We start from the raw sequence: 19,261 nt of genomic DNA, 5'->3' as shown, positions 1-19,261 counted from the left end.
AATGCGGGAGATGGAAATTCAAGACGATGAGAAAAACGTGAACAAGGTTAATGCAGGAGCCATCGTTTCGACAAGTGGACTTGTCTTCTTCAAGGCGACGTACGCTTTCCTCACCGCAGTATGTATAGGTGAGGTTCTTCTAAAGGGGAGAGGGTGTGAGGCTGGAGGGTGCGGAAACGAGGGAAGATGTGTTAGCGTGTCGAATTGAGAGTAAAAGAACGCTGTGCACAAGGCCAAAGCCAGGGCCACCCCCCCCCCCTCCCCCTTCACCACCACCCTAGTCTGTCAACGCACGCGTGTTAGCCGGCGTGTCAAGGACGTCTTTTGCACAATTTTAACACTACATTACTGCTTGTTAGCGCATTCCTTACGCTATATTTCTTTCTATATGTATTCACATATGTAATCTCTTTATTGTATAACTTTTGAGTGTACTCTCCCCCCTTACACACTGCCTCTGGGGGTCGGTAAGGCATCTATAATAAAACATAATATAAGATAACTTTAAGAGACAGAAAGAGAGCGGTTTGGATCACAGAGAAAACGGGTAAAGACGATATTCTAATAGAAGTTTAGAGAAAAAAAATGGCGCTGGGCAGGTCATGTAATGCGCAGATTAGATAACCGCTGGATGATTAGGGTGACAAAATTAGTACCGAGAGAAGGGAAGCGCAGTAGAGGACGAGAGGAGATTAGGTGGTGCGACGAAATCTGGAAATTTGCGGGAGCCAGTTTTAATCGGCTACCGCAGGACAGGGGCAATTGGAGATCTGGGGGAGAGGCCTTCGTCCTGCAGTGCACATAATATAGGATGATGATGATGATGACGACGACGATGGCGATGATGATGATGATGATGACTGTACCAGTCGAGCTACCGCGGCGCCGTCTTCCCGCCCACTTTAGGGGTATTTATGTATTACTACTGGAATTAACCCTGGGAGTGTTAGCCAGCGTCACCACTCACAAACCTTGGTGAATGATGTGGAACGTCCTTTCTGCCGCAAGGGTCATGAGTACGTGATGTTTTGGGGTGAAAGCAACTGGTCGAAAAATCCGCACGTGCTAACTGAAGGCACCAATGTTGCTGGATTCGAGACCCGTGGGATCGTTCCCCACCTGCGGAAAGTTGTTGTTTCATCCACTTTCAATTCCAATAATTTATAATTTCTTTATTTCAATTAGTAAGTACAAGAAATTTTCCCTGTCTTGTCCTTGGTGTCTTTGTTAACATGTTGGCTTCTTATGCCATGATTAATAAAAATTTGGGACTCCCGCCTAATTCCCTTTTTCCTTGTTCATTACATAACGAGGGTCTCGAATCCAGCAACATTGATGCCTGCAGGTAGCACGTGTGGATTGACCAGTTGCCTTCACCCAAAACGATCACGTACTCATGACGCCTGTAGCAGAAAGGATCTTCCACATCCGCCGCCAAGGTTTGTGAGTGGTGGCGTGGGCTAACACTCCCAAGGCTAGTTCTAGTAGTAACACATAAATACCCCGGAAAGTGGGTAGGAAGACGGCGCCGTGGTAGCTCGCTTGGTAGATCATCGCACGCGCAGTGCGAAGACGTGGGATTGTTCCCCACCTGCGTGAAGTTGTTTTTTTTTTCATCCACTTTCATTGCCATTAAATCATCATTGCTTTAATTCAATTAGCAAGTACAACTGATTTCCCCTATGTTGTCCTTGGTGGCGTTGTCTGTTGGTCGCTCATGGCTTCCTACGTTTGTGGTTTTGCGATTCTGATTCGGACTTTTACCGAGTAAAGTACCGACGCCCATTGCACTATCTCCAGGATCGGCGAGCTCTAGTAAACGCATTGACCCTGGATACAGTGCCATGGCACCGGGGTGCATCCCCGGAGACAGTAAAATGCGCGGTTGCGTAGTTGACGTGGTGGGGTTTCCCGTATTGCTGCCTGCCCTGGCAGGTAGTCAATCGCTGTGTTGCGATACTCTGCGCAGAATATAATAATTTCTTTACCACTGCACGATAGCTTCGCTTCTTAGATTTTAACTTATGCACGGGATATGCATAGTTCGTTTTTTAGGATTTATATTTATTATCTATACAGTTCGAAAGGTTATTTTCGCAACATAAATATGACACACCAACCTCACGTAAACTTACGGCAAAAGAAGAAAAACTGGCAGCGCTATGCGAGTAAATAGAGTACTATAATGCAACATTCTTTCTTACATTTGGTTTTTTTTTCATATTGGATGCCGCATTAAATTACATAAGAGTTTACTACAAGAATCTACATGATTGAGTTCTGGCTCCCTTGTCGACAATTTGTGCAAGTAGAGCTGTTTGTATTGACATGGTAAATAAAGGGATTTCACCGAACTTCGTCCTTCTGGCTTCAAACGGCTCAGTGACATTGCCTTCTACATGCAATGATTCACTTTATATATACGCGTGTGCCGCAACCTATCGCTCTTTGCGCGTTAAGGAAATTTTGATTGCTTGGAAATGAAGGAATATAAATCGCAATAATGTTGCGAGGCCGGCCGTGGACCCCCCAACGAGGAATAAACAAATCAGCGTATTTCCTATTGTTGTCATGGTAAGCAAACATTCGTGCTTCCAGAGCTCATTCCTTTAATTTTCGCTGGAAGCTGATGGTAGTCATATAGTTATTGTATCTCAAGTATTTCAGTTGGTGGAGTCGCACTGCGCGTTTCCTCTTAAATATTCCCGAGAAGGGTTGAGCACAGCATAAAGCAAATGCCGGCGGTTAGCTTCACTGCGAGCAAAAACGCCAAGTCGCGTTATTTCTCAAGTAAAAAATATCTTGGTGCGTATAAGCACATTGCATTTCTACAATACCAAAAAAGAATACCATTGTCATCATGACAGACTGCTGCGGTGTTTAAACTGGGGTGCCATAATTACAAGATATGCTTCTTCATGGTATCATTTGCCGTTGTGTTTAGCCGCGTGTGTGCCACTTCGTGTGTGTCCTGGCGTGCCCATTATGTTTAGCGATTTACTGATGGCCCATAACAATCGCATGTAGGCTCGCTAATGCCATAGCAATTTCCATCAGGTCACGGAACACAGCTGTCGCTGACGCTGGCGACCACCTTAGATGGTTTCCGTCAGTTTTTGTCAAGCTCTCCTACATGTCAATTGGGCATAGAAGTAAACATTTTGATAAGATTAGAAATGCGTAACATCACACTTACTTACCTGGGCACTGAGGATTCTATGCGAAATTCAGGAAAAGAAAGTTGGACATGACCTTGATGTTTGTCTTCGAATAACTAACCTGTCTGCTGTGAATTTTTGAGAAAACAGTACTCAAAGATTTCTTTTTAAACTGATTGGGCATAGAAGTGACATAAGCAGGCACAACGTGCCTCAGAAAAGGCTTGCCTACGTTTCGATGGATGGACGTATCTTTGTCGAATTGGGTGCTTCCCACTAGGATGCCTCTGAAACTGTAATGCGCACAGCAGCGTATCATGAATGTGCTTTTAGGTCACCAGGGCTAAGAGCGGTTTACCCAGAGACTAAATAACTTTTACCTGCTCCCAGGCCATTGACGATTTCTTCGCCGACTTCGGTGTAGAAATGATCAGCACCTTTCTTCGAAATATCCTCCAAAAGTTTTGCCAGATCCAGCTGCACAAGCTGGTCGCCTTCCTTGCTGACGCCATGGAAGATTTTCCTAGAGCAACCAAATGTACGGCATTGACCACATCATGATTTCGCTATAATTTCAAAAAAGCAAAACAACAGCGTTATTAACAAGCACGACGACAAGAGAAACAAACACAACACCGACTTCAACGAAAGGCTTCCGCAAACCTTTGGTAACCGCTAGCTACAAGACTCCCAGAAAAGATAATAAATAAACACGCAAAAGACAGAAATACAGAGAGAGAGAAAACAACTGGTACAATTTCTGCCTGTCCGTCCTCATTGTCTATGTCCCATCTTTGTCTGGTATTTCTTTTTCTCGCTCAGCAAGCTGTGCACTAAACCAACCATCCAATAATTATTCGCCGTAAGCGGGGAAATTGCCAACATGCGGTATCTGGATTCACGTGCTCTGAATGTATGAGGGCGATGAATCTAATTTACGGAGACAAGTCGGTGACTATGCGGAAAATGCGGAGAATGTCTATGATGCGTACTTGATGTCCGTATTGGATATTTCAGTTGCATGCTTGGCGAGAACTTTTGCAAAGTGCTTCTTGATGGGAAAGCCTTCCTTGGCCAACTTAATAGCGGGGGTGAAGAGATCTTCCCATTTCATGGTTCCTTTGAGTCTTTCGTGAAGTTCCTTGTATCCTCGTACGGCTCCCGGCACAATCGACGCCTTCGCTCCTGCGACGCACCAAGATGAGCAAACGTGTCATGACTGCTGATTCATTTGTTGTCCCGAAACCCAGAGATATCACGGACGGCGTTGCTTTCAAAGCCGGTTCTTGCTGCCGATTGGTATGTCAAGAATATTTTTGAAAAATGCATTGTGAAGAGAGGTTTCTTTGCTCACTTTTTACGGATTCGGTGTAATGAGATCTGGCTATCTCTATTTGTAACCCTGTTCCGAAATGGGTAATGTAGTTACTTCAGGATGCTGTAGTGATGCACAAGAGGTATCAAAGGGTCTCAAATGAGAACACTTAGGAATAATTGCAGAAACTGCAATGTTACTGGCACTGGTGTAATCCGCGTTAATATGATGCAAATCTAACGACGTTACTCTACTGCAGACTGCGTCACTCCGCAAGTGGCCTGACAGGCCCTTTGGTAAAAGAAAAATGTCTCAGCCAGTCATCAAACTAGATGTGAAAGAAAACAACGTTGACTTACGACAAACGCGTAAAAAAGCGAACGAAAAAGCTCACACGAATAAAATATACAGACGGTTGACAAAAAACATTTGAGCTCCGACCATGGAACGAATAAAATAAGGCAAATTCTGCTAAAATATTGTGCAACATTGTAATATTGCAATATCTATAATCTTCCCTCCGCTAATTCCAGTACATATATACATACAGTGTATAGGTCAACGTTGTCTTCGTTCCCTTTGACTTTCATGAATACGCATTCTTGTTTAAATTTATTTGTCAGTCACCGAACGAACGTTCATGAGCTCAATTTAGTTGTTTTACTACTGAGAAAGAAGAAGGTTTTTTTCCGAGTTAGTTGCGGATGCTTATGGAACTTATGGAAAGCGAGAATAGAACCGTAAGACTTCCGTTTACTTTGGAGAAAGCAACCATGTCCTTGTGTTCCTTGCAATGAAAACTGCTTTTCTTTTATTGAGGAAATGACAGAGGTTAATCTGTAAGATCGCAAGCGTTGCCGGTCGTGGCCTAGATGCCACGGCCCTGCACTTTTCTCCATGGTGCAAGCGTTCGATTGCTGCCATGGCGGCCACATTTCCATTCAGTCTGAATGCCAGGAAAAAGAAATTAGTGTGCACGTGCATCGCGCCTTGGGCGCCTGTTTAAGGGATAGGGAATAAAAATTTTGCCGCCGAGCTTTTTAGCCCAAAGGAAAGCTGGGGTGCAAGAGTGGCCAATAGAGCGCTGTTTTGAAATAGAGGGAAAATACTAAATTTATTGATTTTCTCATAAACTACAGCACTTGCGGCCACGTCGTGATAGACAGTATGTATGATATACAGTGTTATGTGACGCTAATTCCGACAGCTTCTGCTGCCGAGACTTCCGAGACCATTTCGTGTGACTGAAGCAATCTCGGAGGCAATGCTGCAGCTCTCGTTTCTTTCCAATAGACGCCAACAGCCATCATCCGCTGGCTCGCGAAGCCTGCGCCTCAGCCCGTGCTAAGCGGCATGGGCGGCTGTGAACTATGCGTGATGCGCCGCTTCTTTGTGTCGTAATCGTGCTGCAAACGCATCAGGACGCGCATGAGAAGTCCGCGAACGTGTGAGCGGCTTGTACTACGCCTAGAACCGACGTCGCGCGCGTGCGATAGTAAGGATTCACATCGTCGTCAGTAAGAGAAAAACAAATATTTTGCGACAGTGTCGCTTCATTTTACGCGAACATTGTCTACGCAAGCGTACAACATGCCCGAGCGACAAACATGGCGTGCCACGAAGTGAAGGCTCCCCGGACAGCTGTCGATAGGGCCGGTAGACATAGCTCGCCGGGCGCTGCGATAAATAGCGTCTGCAATCCAGGAGAGGCATTGTGTAAGAATGCACCTAGTGGACATGTAAATTTCGTCTGCTGCTGAAGTGCTGATTGCCTGTGGCGCCTGGTTGCTGTGGACGCGCAGCCAAGCCCAGCCAACCATAACTTCAAGAGCAGACAAAATGGACATGTCCACTAGCTCTACTCTTACAGAATACGCCCCTTGTTCAAGCTCGTCATAGAGCAATTATCTTTTTTTAGACGACTAATGGTCTTACAAGTATGCCACGCGTAAACAAAGGCAGTCCATTTTCCCAGCACTGCCGGTACAAAATCAAACATGCAGAGATCCCTCGCCGAGACTGGCGGTGTGTGCTGCGCATCCCCGAAATTCTATCGCACTCCCGTTATGGTTATAGCCAGCGGTTATACTAGTAATGGGCTCAGCTTAGTGGAATGACCGTGTCTTAGAGAATGAATGATCTACGTAGATAATCGTCGTTTGTGGTTATGCCTGAGTTTGTTTTGTGCCTGCTTAGTCGCCGAAATGGAGTGTCTTCTTTTTTTCTTCTTATTTTATATGGGATTTAGCTCATTTGCCGATAGTGATACATACACAAGCAATTCGAAGAATTTCCACTTTCGCCCGAAAGGCGAAGCATCGATTGTGATGGCAAATTCACCTCGCAATAAGGATAGTACTAGTAGTAGGAAATTGTCTCGTACTGTGCCAACTGATCTAGCTACAGGTTATGTTATTATTGGGCTCTACCGAGTAGAATGATTGAATCTTAGAGGATGATCTACGTAGGCAATCATCATGGCTTGGCTAGTAAAGTGTGGTTCCCCGAGTTGATGTTTTAGGCCTGCTTATTCGCGGCTATTTAGTGTGCTGTATTTTTGCTCTTATATATTTGACTTAGCACAGTTACCGATAGTGATATATAAAAAAATCTATTCGAAAAAAGTCACAGCTTCGTCCAAAAAATGAAGCGTCGATTGCTATCAAATTAACTGACAGCTGCACGAAGCATGGATAGTAGCTCTATCGACCCTAGAAGCATGGAAACATTCGCTAGTAAACTGGGGTAAACTAGTAAACTGCGCGCTCACCCCAAGCATGGGGTCAGCACGAACAGACATTCGTGAACACATCACACACGATGACTGCGGACACTCGCTTTGAAAACGCTGCCGTAAGGAAGCGCGCCAAAAGCAGCGAGTGAAGTCACCTTCGTGCTGTCTATCGTTTCCACACTAACTCAGAAGCGAGAAAAAACAGCAGCGCAAAGCTACGAGCCGCCGACCCATCTAGGCACTGCCCGCAAAGTACATCGCGGTAAAGATAAAGCCCACGTGATTATACGCGGCCCCGCATTACTGCCGAAGTACAATGCGCCCCCCCCCCTGCCTCCCAGCCTCGCTTCTCCCTGGTTCCATGCGCGCGACGGAAAACGGCGCGCTTCCTCCCCATTTCCCTCCCATCAGCGCACAAGAATGAGCCGCGATCGTCGGTTCCCCTTGCGTTCAGTCTCGAAATAGGCACTTGCAGCAGGAGAACCCTGCCCCCCTCCTTCCTTTCCATGGCGTTTCGTGCACCAGATTAAGCCAAGAAAGTTGGCTCCGCTCGCGTGCTTTCAACGGCACCTAGAGAATACGGTGCGCCGCGGCGGTGTTATCGCCCTTGAACTTTGGGCGAAACATCACGGCGACGCCGATGGGAGGAAATTCGCACAGAATGTGCACGTAATCTCTATCGCAATAAAATATACACGTTGATGACTAGATACTGTTCCAATAGAAGACGCAGTCGCATAGCACAGGTTTGGATTCTTTATTCATAGTTTTGAATATTCGCATATTCCTAAGCTTTATGCGTTTAACTTCATAGAACTTGTAGGCTATAGTACGACCTCGTACGAACACTTCCAGATACGTATAGCTCCGAATATTCTTCGAGACGCAGGCTATCGCCACACATGGAAGAGCCATGCACAGGCCATGAGCACTACATGAGTAGCCTGTTACGTGAGCAAGCCATGTAACGTGTAGCACTGTACACAGTGACGTGTTATAGTCAATGGGTTCAAAGATAAACGAAGTGTAGCCGCGTACAACAGAGACCTAAGTCGTGCATCAAAATCGGGTAAGTGTTAGGCAAGGCGCTAGACAGGGGTAACTGGAGAACGCCGGCATAGGTCTTCCTCCTGCAGTGTACATAAGCGATTATGATGTGATTATATATTTTCCCAACAATTTGACAATTAGACGAGCGGATCGCTGTTGATATCTTCGCCAGCGTCAAAGCATACGATGCCCTGGTCTACTGCATTTCCCATCAAATGAAAGGCAGCTCAGGTAGCGATGAAGTGGTTATCGACTGCGTAACGTTATCTTGCAACATATAAAGACTCGAGGCAAACATCCGACGTAGTGGTTGGCATCAGCGCCACCGCCGACTCGATGTTCCGTACTAAATGCAAGCAGCGTAAGATCACTCCCGCGCACCGAATGCTTAAGGCACGAGTGAAACCTTGCGAGGCTGGACTGAGAAGCTTGTTTTCCCGATCGCGCGCGTGCAAGACAGGAAGGCCGGGAAAAATTGGGCGGGTTTCCGTCGCACGCAAAGCCGAAGGGGGAGGGGGTGGGCGAAGAAGGAGTAGGAAGGGAGCAAGGGTAGGAGAGGGTATGGCGAGCATTCAGCTCCAGCAGCGGTTGCGAATAGCACTTCAGAGAGCGACCGCGCGGGCCCCTCGTTCAAGACGAACTGCAGTGGGTACAAAGCCTACGCGTACTCAGGGCTAAGCCTGTGCTCCATTCTCGCCGCTTAGTTCACATCGAAGCAAGAGGCAGCGCGAATGGGAATTCGCTCGCCGCTGCTGCCGCTCTTTCTCAAACAGGAGTGTCCACGGTCATGGAGTCAGATGGGTTCGCGTTTACCTGTGCGCAAGTGACACCACGCTTGTTAATTTGTTCAGTTACCGAATGTTTAAAAGTGTATACGGCCGATAAAACTACTACCTTTACTTGTATATCCCTCTAATAATTTTCTATGGCAATCGATGCTTTGCTTTGCGGGCGAAATTGCGACATTTTTTTTTCTTTCCGGCTTCTACGTGGCAAACTTTTTTTTTCAGTTTATTTAGGTTTCTGGCCCAGTTATTCACGTTACTGCTATAGTTTTCCGTTGTGTTGCTCATTGCCACTTGAAGGAACTCAAAGATGAATCAGCGAATAAAAAATGTACCTCGCTTGACTGCGTTCTCATCCACGTTGGTCACGTCAGCTGGCGATATTCCAAGTGCATTCAAAGCTTCGACTTTATCGCTTTTCCTGCGTGTGGCACAAATCAAAAGGCGACACATTGAGACTCTTTAACAGGCACTCTTTTTTTCAACACAAATCTTTCGCGAGGTCAGATGGCTTAAAATAATTTTAAAATTGGGCTAAATATTGTTCACAAATGTTGACTTGTTTGCATTGTTGAAATCGGTCTACTGTGCACATGGGATTCCGTAGGCGAAATATAATATTATTGCTCGGATGTGCACAAGGCACGAACCTACGGCTTTGGTTGTAGCTCATAGTCAATTTGTATAAATAAAGAAGACTAAACGCAAATGGTAAGTTGCCCAATATTTGGTCTCAGGAATATAAATTCATATATTTACCTTTCTCGTCCCTTCACCTTCCAGCTTCGAATCGAACTAGAGGCGAAGTTATGCAAACATCAACACGCGCTTGGACGATAAGTTATCCTTTCAGATGCACTCGGCGGCTCCGTTAGTAGATACAAGGAAGCTTGTAGCCCACAAGGCTACACTTCTCTTTCCAAAATGCCCAATAATGTGCACGAGAGAACAGCCGCCGCCGCAGCCCGATTGGTAGCGCAAGGACCTTCTAATCCCGACGTTGTGGCTTTCAATCCTACCAAACGCAAGTCGTTTATTTATGCGCTTTCATTTCGCTTATAATTCGCAGACTTCATTTAAAAAGCGACTTATAAATTTCCCTAAATTTTCCATCGCTTCATTATGAGTTACCTTCGAATGGTCGTACGTAGCAGCAAAATGCGCCCGTTGTTCCCCTTCTTCTCGACTCGAGCTAGTTGGTCGCAACATAACAGAACTACATGCCGTGCATGAAGGAAAAAGAATGGCATAAAGCACTGCTAGAAGACTTGAATGAAATAATAAATAGACGCTAAAAAGTATCATGTAAGATAGACCTTCCCACAGGTACTGGCAAGCGGTAACTCATAGCTGTCGAGCGCAGCGAGCGTATTGGGGATAGTGCAGTAGAAAATATAGGGCTAAGGTTAATTCCGACAAGCGCTTGACATCTACGACAAATACAAAAGCTTTAACGGTCAGTCAATCATGTGGGTCCTATTTGCCAACGGTCAACGCGCAGAAAGTCCCCGAAAAAAACGGTAGGTGGCGTCAGATGTTTTCCCTGGCGAGGCTAGAGGCCTTACGTCATGCTGGCTCCTATTTTCTTTTCTTATCCTTTGTCTTTGGCAGCAGGGCACAGAGGGGACAGGAGGGAAGGCACTTCGCCCGTGCATTCGCTGCGTCCCATCTGGGCCAAAATCACTTTATCTTCGAATTTGGTCGTGAGGGGTAATTGGGGCATTGCGCCGGCGGCCATCTGTCTATTTTATAACAATGCACAAGCTAAAGAAATATATTTCAGGACGCTTCCCGAATTTCAACAACTTTCAGTTAGCAACGTCCAGAGGGTATGCCTTTATATTGCTATGAGTACTTACGGCACTTATTCGCAACTTTGGTACTGCTTTCTAGCAATGTTTTAATTATGACCAAAATTCTGCTATAACACAGCAATGAAGTTACGACAAAATAAAGTAGATACGCATATCATCTAAAGGGAGCGCTGAAATTTGGTTCGGCTTCCGGAAAATATTTTAGTAGAAACCTTACACAATGATGGACGCTGCCTCACTGAAGTTCAGCAGATAGCCGAAAGGGTAATGGCCAAAAGTACAGGAGATGTGTCACACGGTCTACCACAGTATGGCGTGGCTGGCTTCAGGCGCTTTTAAAGCGAAGAGACCATGCAGAACATTCTGGCCAGCAGAGTTTCCTCTGTCAGAATGGTTCTCACAATATTGAAATAGCGTGTCATATGTCACTTTTTTCTTCTTATTGTATAAAATCATTTGTTAACTGTTAAACCATGCTGTCTTGCACAATATCATCAAGCGTTACCACTATATATTCCAGAAAGACAATATGCCTGGTTGGCGTAACTTTGGGTCAGTTTTAGTCGTCCGAACTTCGTACATTTCTTTGTATGTGTTTCTTCTTTGTAAAGAATACCAATGGCTGTATTAAAGTAAAACATACTTCATACGAAGGTTTCATCATAAAAGTGTATTATTTGTGCCGAAATCAGTGCTTTAAGCCACGTCGAGAAATGACTGTCGCAGCCTTATTTCCCCCTATGCCCACAATGACCAAGCGCAGTTTCATCTCAACGTCGTACTTTTTAAAGTGTTTAAGGGAAGAGGCTAAAACGGTGGCACACAGGAACCTAAGACTCCGCCGGCCTTAATGTGCTTGGAGTGAACCTAAGACTGCGAGGAAATGTTATTGTATAACACAGAGTTTCCTATCGAGTTTTCATAGAATCTGGTGCTGCCATCGTGCTGCCACTATGAGAGTACATAGATAGATTAGTACATAGATTAGTACATAGTACATAGTAGTTTGTCTGATATTCGTGCTTGCAACTTCCATCGCTTTGTACAATGTGCTTTATGTACCTGCACTGTCCTCAATTTAAAAGCAATTTAGACTGTTCTAAATGCAGAACCCCCTTCTAACACGTATAAACGCTACAAATTGCAGCAGTTCCACCTGTCGAGGTCAGCAAATCGAAAGGCGCCAAGTATCTCAACTCACTGGCTTACCCGCATAAATTCTTAATGTAGTTGTATGCAGCTTGTTAATGCATGCGTCCGTGTCCTGATTGTTTCAATATCGTGCTTCTGCGCTAGAGTTCCTGTGCTATAACCCTGCTCTCGGAGAACTTAGATAATCTTTATTTTATTACTTAAAACACGGTACTTTGTTGTGAGTAATGAATCTACACGGCGGCGATGCCGTTCAAACGAGAGAAGCGAAGTTGAGGCAAATTCATGCACTAACCTCAGTTCCCATGCTGGCTGAATCCGCCCACTTGTAGATCCCGCTGACACTTGCCCCAGAGTTTTCTCAAGTAATTACTGTGTGTAACTATACTGTTTTGACGTGAGTCAACTATTGGTGGACCATAGCTATGGCACCACGTCATCCGTCACTGCATTAGACCACCGGAATGCCCCACTGGAGCATGATAGGATGCCTCTTTTATGGGAGTCGATTGCGAGCATTCTTCTGATTCCCAGAGCAACCACGGTCCTTAACCACAAGACAAGACCTAGGCCATCCACTACACCAGCTGTTGAGCAAGTGGAGGGTAACACAAGTGAGATACCCTAACTGAGCTGCAATCAACGTCGATTTCAAACACGTCATCTTGTCTTATCCCGCCACAGGCAGCCTCAGGGACGAGCACAACTGGCCTCTATGGTTGGCCTGGTACGACAAGCGGGTGGCACCGCAAGGAGGCAGCACCGCAACATTTAAGTCTTGCTTGACTAAGCTAATGAGGCAGGCATGCTTTGTTTCACCTGATACGTCACCCCCATCTTAGGCTAAAGGCTATCCTTTCCAATAAAAGTTTCAATTTGCTATGAGTGCGAGTCAAGACAGCGCACGACCTCGTAGCCAACGTCCGAGGCTTTGCATTCCGCGAGATGCTCGAGTCATTTGGCAAGCGGGGCTTATGCTCTCACTCGTCGTAGTAGAGCGCAAGGAATCCCCCGCCGAGGCCCATCAGGTGCGGTGCCGCGACACCCATGCAGAGAAGTGCGGAGACAGCGGCGTCGCCTAGGTTTCCATTCTTCGAGAAGACATCCCTGCAAGAAAACGAGCGGAAAATCGTTAGCACACGTGAGTCTTAATTAGGGATTCATAGAAGGAAGCCCCCTGAAATAACTAAGGAGCTTTGAAGGACACAACAAAGCCAGAATCTAGTTCCATTATTGCAACCAATCGCTCTTAAAGGTGTATTCAAGGAATACACTTCCGACTTATTATTGCGGCCATGGCTGTTGACGGCGCACCTGTTAAGGGACGGTTCCACGGTAGCACAACTGCCGGCAATCCAACATACGTCGTTGTTTTGAATATTTGCTTTGAAAGGTAACTGTTTGATCGATCTGAAGCGAAGCATTCGTGAAGCAGGTAATCAAATGCAATACATTTGCTGATTTAGTCCTGCGTCTTAAACGTAAAGGAATCTGGAACGTACGCACGAGCTCTCTCACACCCGTGCTACGCAATACGACACACCCGACGATTGGCTTCAAGATCTAATTGGCGTTCGCACGATAGAAGCATACATGCGAGTGTGACCATATGGTCAGTCCATTGGGCTGTACTGCCTGCCGCTGTACTGGTCGACTCATCACCGCTTCCAGATGGAAACCCTGAAGTTTTGCTGCTAGTAGCCAGACACTTTTTGCTCTTCGACAATGCCGTTGGAAATCTCGGAGTGCCAAGGAACAGGATTCCAGCCGCTGTGCCTCCAGAGCTTCGCCGCGATGTGATCGGGTCCTACTGCTTTGTCGCGCTTCATACTCTTCATAGCCTCGTGCATCCACCTCTACTGTGGTGGTGAACGGAACGGCAACGGCAACGGGAGATGTTGGCGGAATGGTGGAAGCGCAAACTCTCCAGTCGAAATCTTCTAGAAGTTCTGCCGCCAGGACTTCGCTATCTCGCCTACTATTAGAATGCCGCGTTTATCGGCAACGTAGTGGAACCCCGCGTTGTCGACGTTTTTCGAGGTGGGAGGGGTATAGCTCTACCTTTGTCCTCCACTGATAGATCTCAACATAGCGTGCCGCTATCTTCGCCACACTTGCTTTCTCACCGCGATCGAGATTCTGTGGTAGACTTCCCATTTCGCATATGTCTTGTTGCATACAAAGACCACGCAGAGGCTCTTGTCTTCTCTGTCCATGGCCGCCCCGACATTCTTCGTCCGCAGCTACGCATCGTGATTTACGAAGTGGGCGCAAGGCCTGGTGCTGCGGAGAGTAACGCGGCCATGGATACATTTCTTCTGCGCTTGTCACGACTGCCAAGCAAATTCGCAGCGTTATCTATGTCTGCACTGCGGCGCGTTGGACGGCAAGGAGCTTTCGAAATGCTCTGGTGCTAGCCGAAGTACAAGCAAAGAATAGCAGCGAGGCAGTTGTGGGAACAGTCGAGCTGCCCTCACCTGCCTTCGCCTTTATTTGGAACGCGCGCCAGGCCCTTTCACTTTTGTCGCAGTTACCACCTTCGTTGTTGTTTTAATGCGAATAGCTTTTTTTAGGAGGGTGAGAAGTGTGTTCACTTATCTAGCAGAATGCGTGCGCGCGCTCGTATCAAATCAAATCAGACAACATTTGTTTTTCATTTAGACCAAATAAATGGAGGGCGTTTACACAAAGCCGTGGTTAGGTGCATGAGCAAGAACAGTGCACAGCAAGAAAACACGACGATCATGCATAGAATCAAAGGTACAAAACAGGCATAAAATTAATCGAGGCATGAATTGCTAGAAGGATAACGCAGGGCCTAAATTAAATCATAGACATCATATATAAACGAGAATCCACTTCCTAAGATGTCCAGAAGGAAAACTAGAAACTAGTGAGATGGAGAAATTCAATATAAACATGCATAAAGTAGCACCTGTTGTCAAAAAAGAGAGGTCACAAAACAGTGTACCCAGAAAAAGTAGCCGTAACGCAGCGACAAGAATAACAACGAACAGCAAGGCCTTACAAAATCCAAAGATGAGCTTAGTCCTTCATTTCTATGCAATAAATTTGAAAACCTGATACATAATACTCGTTCAACAAACGAGGTAGGCTATTTTCTTACAAGTAGAGAGCGCAAGTTCAAAGGAACACCGGAACCTTCTAGTATGCTGACTTTCGTGTTTTGTAGACAAAATTGTTTCGTTCTCAAGTCGCCATGTCATTCAAAAGGAAATTTTCCCTCTATAGCTAACCTGTAGCAGCAAATGTTTGGTTTTGATATACTGTACTCTTAGAACACGAATGAAACGGGTTCAGCAAGCACTATGTTTTATTAGGTTCTCTCGATTTACAATTGACCTTTAGGGGTGCCTCCTGCAGTTCTTACTTTGGGGCCCCTTCCTGTATACAACTCTCGTTGTACAAATTTACTTACCAATAACATTGACTTCAATTGAATAAAGTGCAAATTTTCGTTTCAGCCTTCAATATTAAGAGTAGGTTCGTTCGTGCTGTGGTTACCCCCAGACTAAGCGGCAGTAATACACGTGGGCATCAGAAAGAGATTTGTAAACAAGCAACTGCTCTGATTGCGGAAGGGCTAACAACAAGAATGATAGCTTTCCATTTTGTGTCATTTCTGCAACGCCCCCAGTGTTCGCGTCGAATTAGGCATAGGAAGAGGCACTGTGTGTGTTCAACAGAAGCGAAAGCAAAAGCGTAAGCAGTCTAGTGGAAATGTGTGCTTTTTGATAAGAAGTAACGCATTACCAAAGACGACCAACTAGAGGAACGAATGTTTGGTTGAACCGCTAGGAATGCCTGCTTGCCCACAAACAATGCAGTCCATTGCATCTTTCTTTGATATAGTTCGTAAAATGCATTTAGTGATGCGCAATGTTGCACAGATTCTTCAGATACCTCAGAATTAATTCTGTTTTGATGGTAAACAGCCTGAATTATTACATGGTTGCTACATTGTTGCTGCCCGGTGCGTTTAAAAAGAGGCCATGCCCGCGATGCGTTTTATGTAATTTCTGAGCTACCATCGCTGCTCCTGGTCGCAACGTGAATTTAATCGTTCGTACGGCGCGCAGGCGCTTTCTTAGACAATAAACTATTCCAATTTGAACCCCCTCCCCCCTTTTCGTGGTGTACATCAGTTTAATACTGTGCAGAGACGTTCGCGACCGCGGAGCCTACGACAGCAATCAATATTTATTTTTTTTTTAAACGTCGAGGCTGGCTTTCCCTGGATGTACAATTTCCCAAGACATGGCGGCCAACCATCGGCTAAAACGGCAGTTACTGGGCGTACGTTTCTTTGCTTTTGCTTTGCTGCTGAAGTACGATGGTAAGGCATTCCTTACCGTTGAAGGAGACAACGATACACTAATAGCCCATTATCCACAATTTAGGTAGCGTCATGAGGTAACGCTATGTGTAGCCCTCCTGTTCCAATAATGTGCAGCAGAGAAAGCAGTATACTTTCACGGTATAGAAGACAGATTCAAGCTCAAACTTGTTTCATCCGCAAGGAAGCGTCTTTATGGAGCTGAACAAAGTTAATGGCTATGAAAGGCATGAAATAACCCTATATTTTAAGAATTTGCACATTCCAATCTAGGAGAAACAAAAGACGACCTATACTTTATGTGTGATAGAAAGCTTGCGCATTAGGTATTCCGCACTAGGCAACATTCTTCCGAGGTTTGGTGCAAAACTTCTACCCTCGGCCTTCTTTGACTCAGCAAAGTACGCAGCATTGTTCTTGATTGCAATGCTGTCAAGGCGAAGTTGTCTTCTTCACAGAGTTTGCAAGAAAAAGAACGATATTCATAAAGAACCACTTCCCGGGATAAAATGCATTTTTCCTATTTTAATTCATGCAAAGTGCAGAAATGTTTTCATAATTCATTCACTGGAAATATTTTAGTGAAACTTATTTCACGTGAGAGAAGTTAATTCATGAAATGCCAGAAACCAGAATTTTCTTTAGGTTATGTTTATTTTAAATTGCCTCTGTTTGGTTGGTTTCATGAACGTAGACAGAGAAAGAAAGTAGAAAGGGCAAAGCAAACAAGGTTAACCAGATAAGGAAATCTAGAATTTTAGCCATCACTGGGGAGAAAGAGGCCGGCAGGTAAAGAGATAGGAAATGGGAGAGAAAGAAAGAAAGTGAGAACCGACTCACTGTCACGGCCGGTCACTATCGCTGAACAATAAATAAACACCATGTTTCTGATGCCTTACTTCTGCACCAAAAGGAGGTATCACAATACAGTAAACAGCACCTGCTAGCGCACCTCAACCAGACACATTTTTATGTATTTAAAGGTCAAGTAAAGATTTTACACTGTTTGCGACGGTTCAGAGGAAGTCCTGATATAGCATCTTGCTATAAGTCAATGTGGTGCGCATAAATAAATTTTATTTCCTTTTAGAATTATTGTGCACAGATTAGACAATTGCTAAATCTTTTTTCATTGCGGAGTTTCAGAGTTTTAGACGTAATACTTGATTGTTGTTGTTTTTTTTCTGAAAAATTGCGCTTCAGAGAATGTTTTTGTAACGTTGCTGGCCTAAATTGAAAATCCACTCAATCTATTTATGGTATTTTTTATTTGCCATTCAAATCCAACAAAATTCAAGAATATCGGTGCACCGGTATCCGTGATAAGATGATTTGCGAGTTCATGTATATTACAGATGATCTGCTCCCCGACGTATGCTTCCTCCTCACGAGCATCGAAACCTGCCCAAGAGTTTACCAGCTTTGTTCTCTGTCACAGACACTCCAGACTCTGAGAACGCACCTGACGACAGACGAGCACTCGTGGACGTCGGACACTGTCGCCCACTCGGCGAACTCGTACTCCTCCGGTGTCATCAATTCCCAGAAGCGACTGCTTACTGACAGGGACAGTGAAACGAAGTAGAGAATAGGAAGAACGACGAACAGGCAACAGCAACAGCAGAGGCATCCGAGGCACCAGGCGGTCATGAAACTACCCGCGTTGCTCCGTGCGGCCACATTGGCATCTCCTTCCCTCTGGGCCGTCCCTGGTTCCTGCTGCGTGACGCTCGAGTCGCTGGCACAGAAAAAATAATAATGAAGGACACGTCACAGTAACCAGCAACACGCACTGAAAACTTCTACTGAAACAAGGAAAAATCCAAGAAAACATAATACAGAAATGTTGTAATACGGAAACACTGATTCAAAAAAAAAATTTCTATTTGTGCTACAGAACAATTCCTTTTTGTTGCCACAGATTGATTAGCCTAAATTAAAATGAAAATTAAATTGAATGAAATGAGATTTGTTTGTTGTCCCGCTATCTGCTATTACCTTTCGTGGACAGCTTAATCAGTCACGTTAACGTAGGCAGAAAAATCTATGGGTAAGCCACTGAGTCCCAATTTCAATAGAAAATGCATCAGTCTAACGGGCAAGGCATGGCATTCCAAGCATGGTTATATACGTATAGTTGTAGAGCCACCCTTTGGATCTGCCCAAGGAGGTTAAAGAAAAACTGCTGGGCTCGGCTGAAGCCGGAGGCGGTTACCTCGCAAAAAGTGGCCTGCCAAGAACTTCGCAGCTCTGTTCGCCGACGTTTCCAGTGGGTTTCAAATGTTTAACGTATCTTACAGCTCTAATGCAACACTGTAGGCTATGAGGCGAGAGGCGAACCATACTGGAGGTCTACCGATCGCGGTCATCCAAGTACTGGGGCGTTTTTTTTTTTTTTTTTAATTTCACGGACATCAATATGCAGCTACAGCAAAATAAGAAAAACAATCGGGCAATAATTAGCGTTTATTCACCTTATTTAATGCGATGTAGAAATTGATTCAGAATGAAAACTGCCAGAAGAAAATGTAGCGCACGAAGTAGCAGTATACATGCAATAAACTTAAGAATGCATTATCATCTCCACTACCATCAAGTCTTGCCGCAGCTTCAGCATCCTCATTGCATCGAGGGCCTCGGAACTTTTGTGGTAGCCGTTTCCTCGTTGCCTTAAAAATAAAGCTTTCCTTTATTCTCGAGCGAGGCAATGCTACTCTGAATCCCTATTTAAATGAGAAAGATGACGCTAACATGTCAACTGCTTGTACGACAACATTATTTAACACACCCCAGCATGCGAGCACATTTTGGGATCCGCATAGCACCCCGCACGGCAAGATACGACGAACCCAAATACACAAGCTGCGTCGACTGGCATTATTTTGCCCCTCGCAAG

At 45.2% G+C, this 19,261-nt stretch overlaps 1 protein-coding gene across 2 annotated transcripts in view; it reads right to left on the bottom strand.

Annotated features, from left to right (window-relative positions):
* Positions 1 to 19,261, bottom strand: part of LOC126534776 (scoloptoxin SSD14-like) — a 175,288-nt gene that overhangs the window by 134,590 nt on the left and 21,437 nt on the right. For both annotated transcript variants that reach the window (XM_055072696.2, XM_072289264.1), the window contains exons 2-6: positions 17,828 to 18,103; positions 12,993 to 13,115; positions 9,378 to 9,463; positions 4,151 to 4,343; positions 3,539 to 3,681 (exon numbers count right to left, since the gene is read on the bottom strand). In XM_055072696.2, coding sequence (XP_054928671.1) covers positions 3,539 to 3,681; positions 4,151 to 4,343; positions 9,378 to 9,463; positions 12,993 to 13,115; positions 17,828 to 18,103 — 821 coding nt within the window. The remainder of the gene's footprint in view (positions 1 to 3,538; positions 3,682 to 4,150; positions 4,344 to 9,377; positions 9,464 to 12,992; positions 13,116 to 17,827; positions 18,104 to 19,261) is intronic.

Source organism: Dermacentor andersoni, chromosome 7 (assembly GCF_023375885.2).
Source record: "Dermacentor andersoni chromosome 7, qqDerAnde1_hic_scaffold, whole genome shotgun sequence".
Taxonomy (NCBI): domain Eukaryota; kingdom Metazoa; phylum Arthropoda; class Arachnida; order Ixodida; family Ixodidae; genus Dermacentor; species Dermacentor andersoni.
The sequence above is the reverse complement of the archived record's forward strand: the minus strand, read 5'-3'. Positions and strand labels throughout refer to the sequence as shown.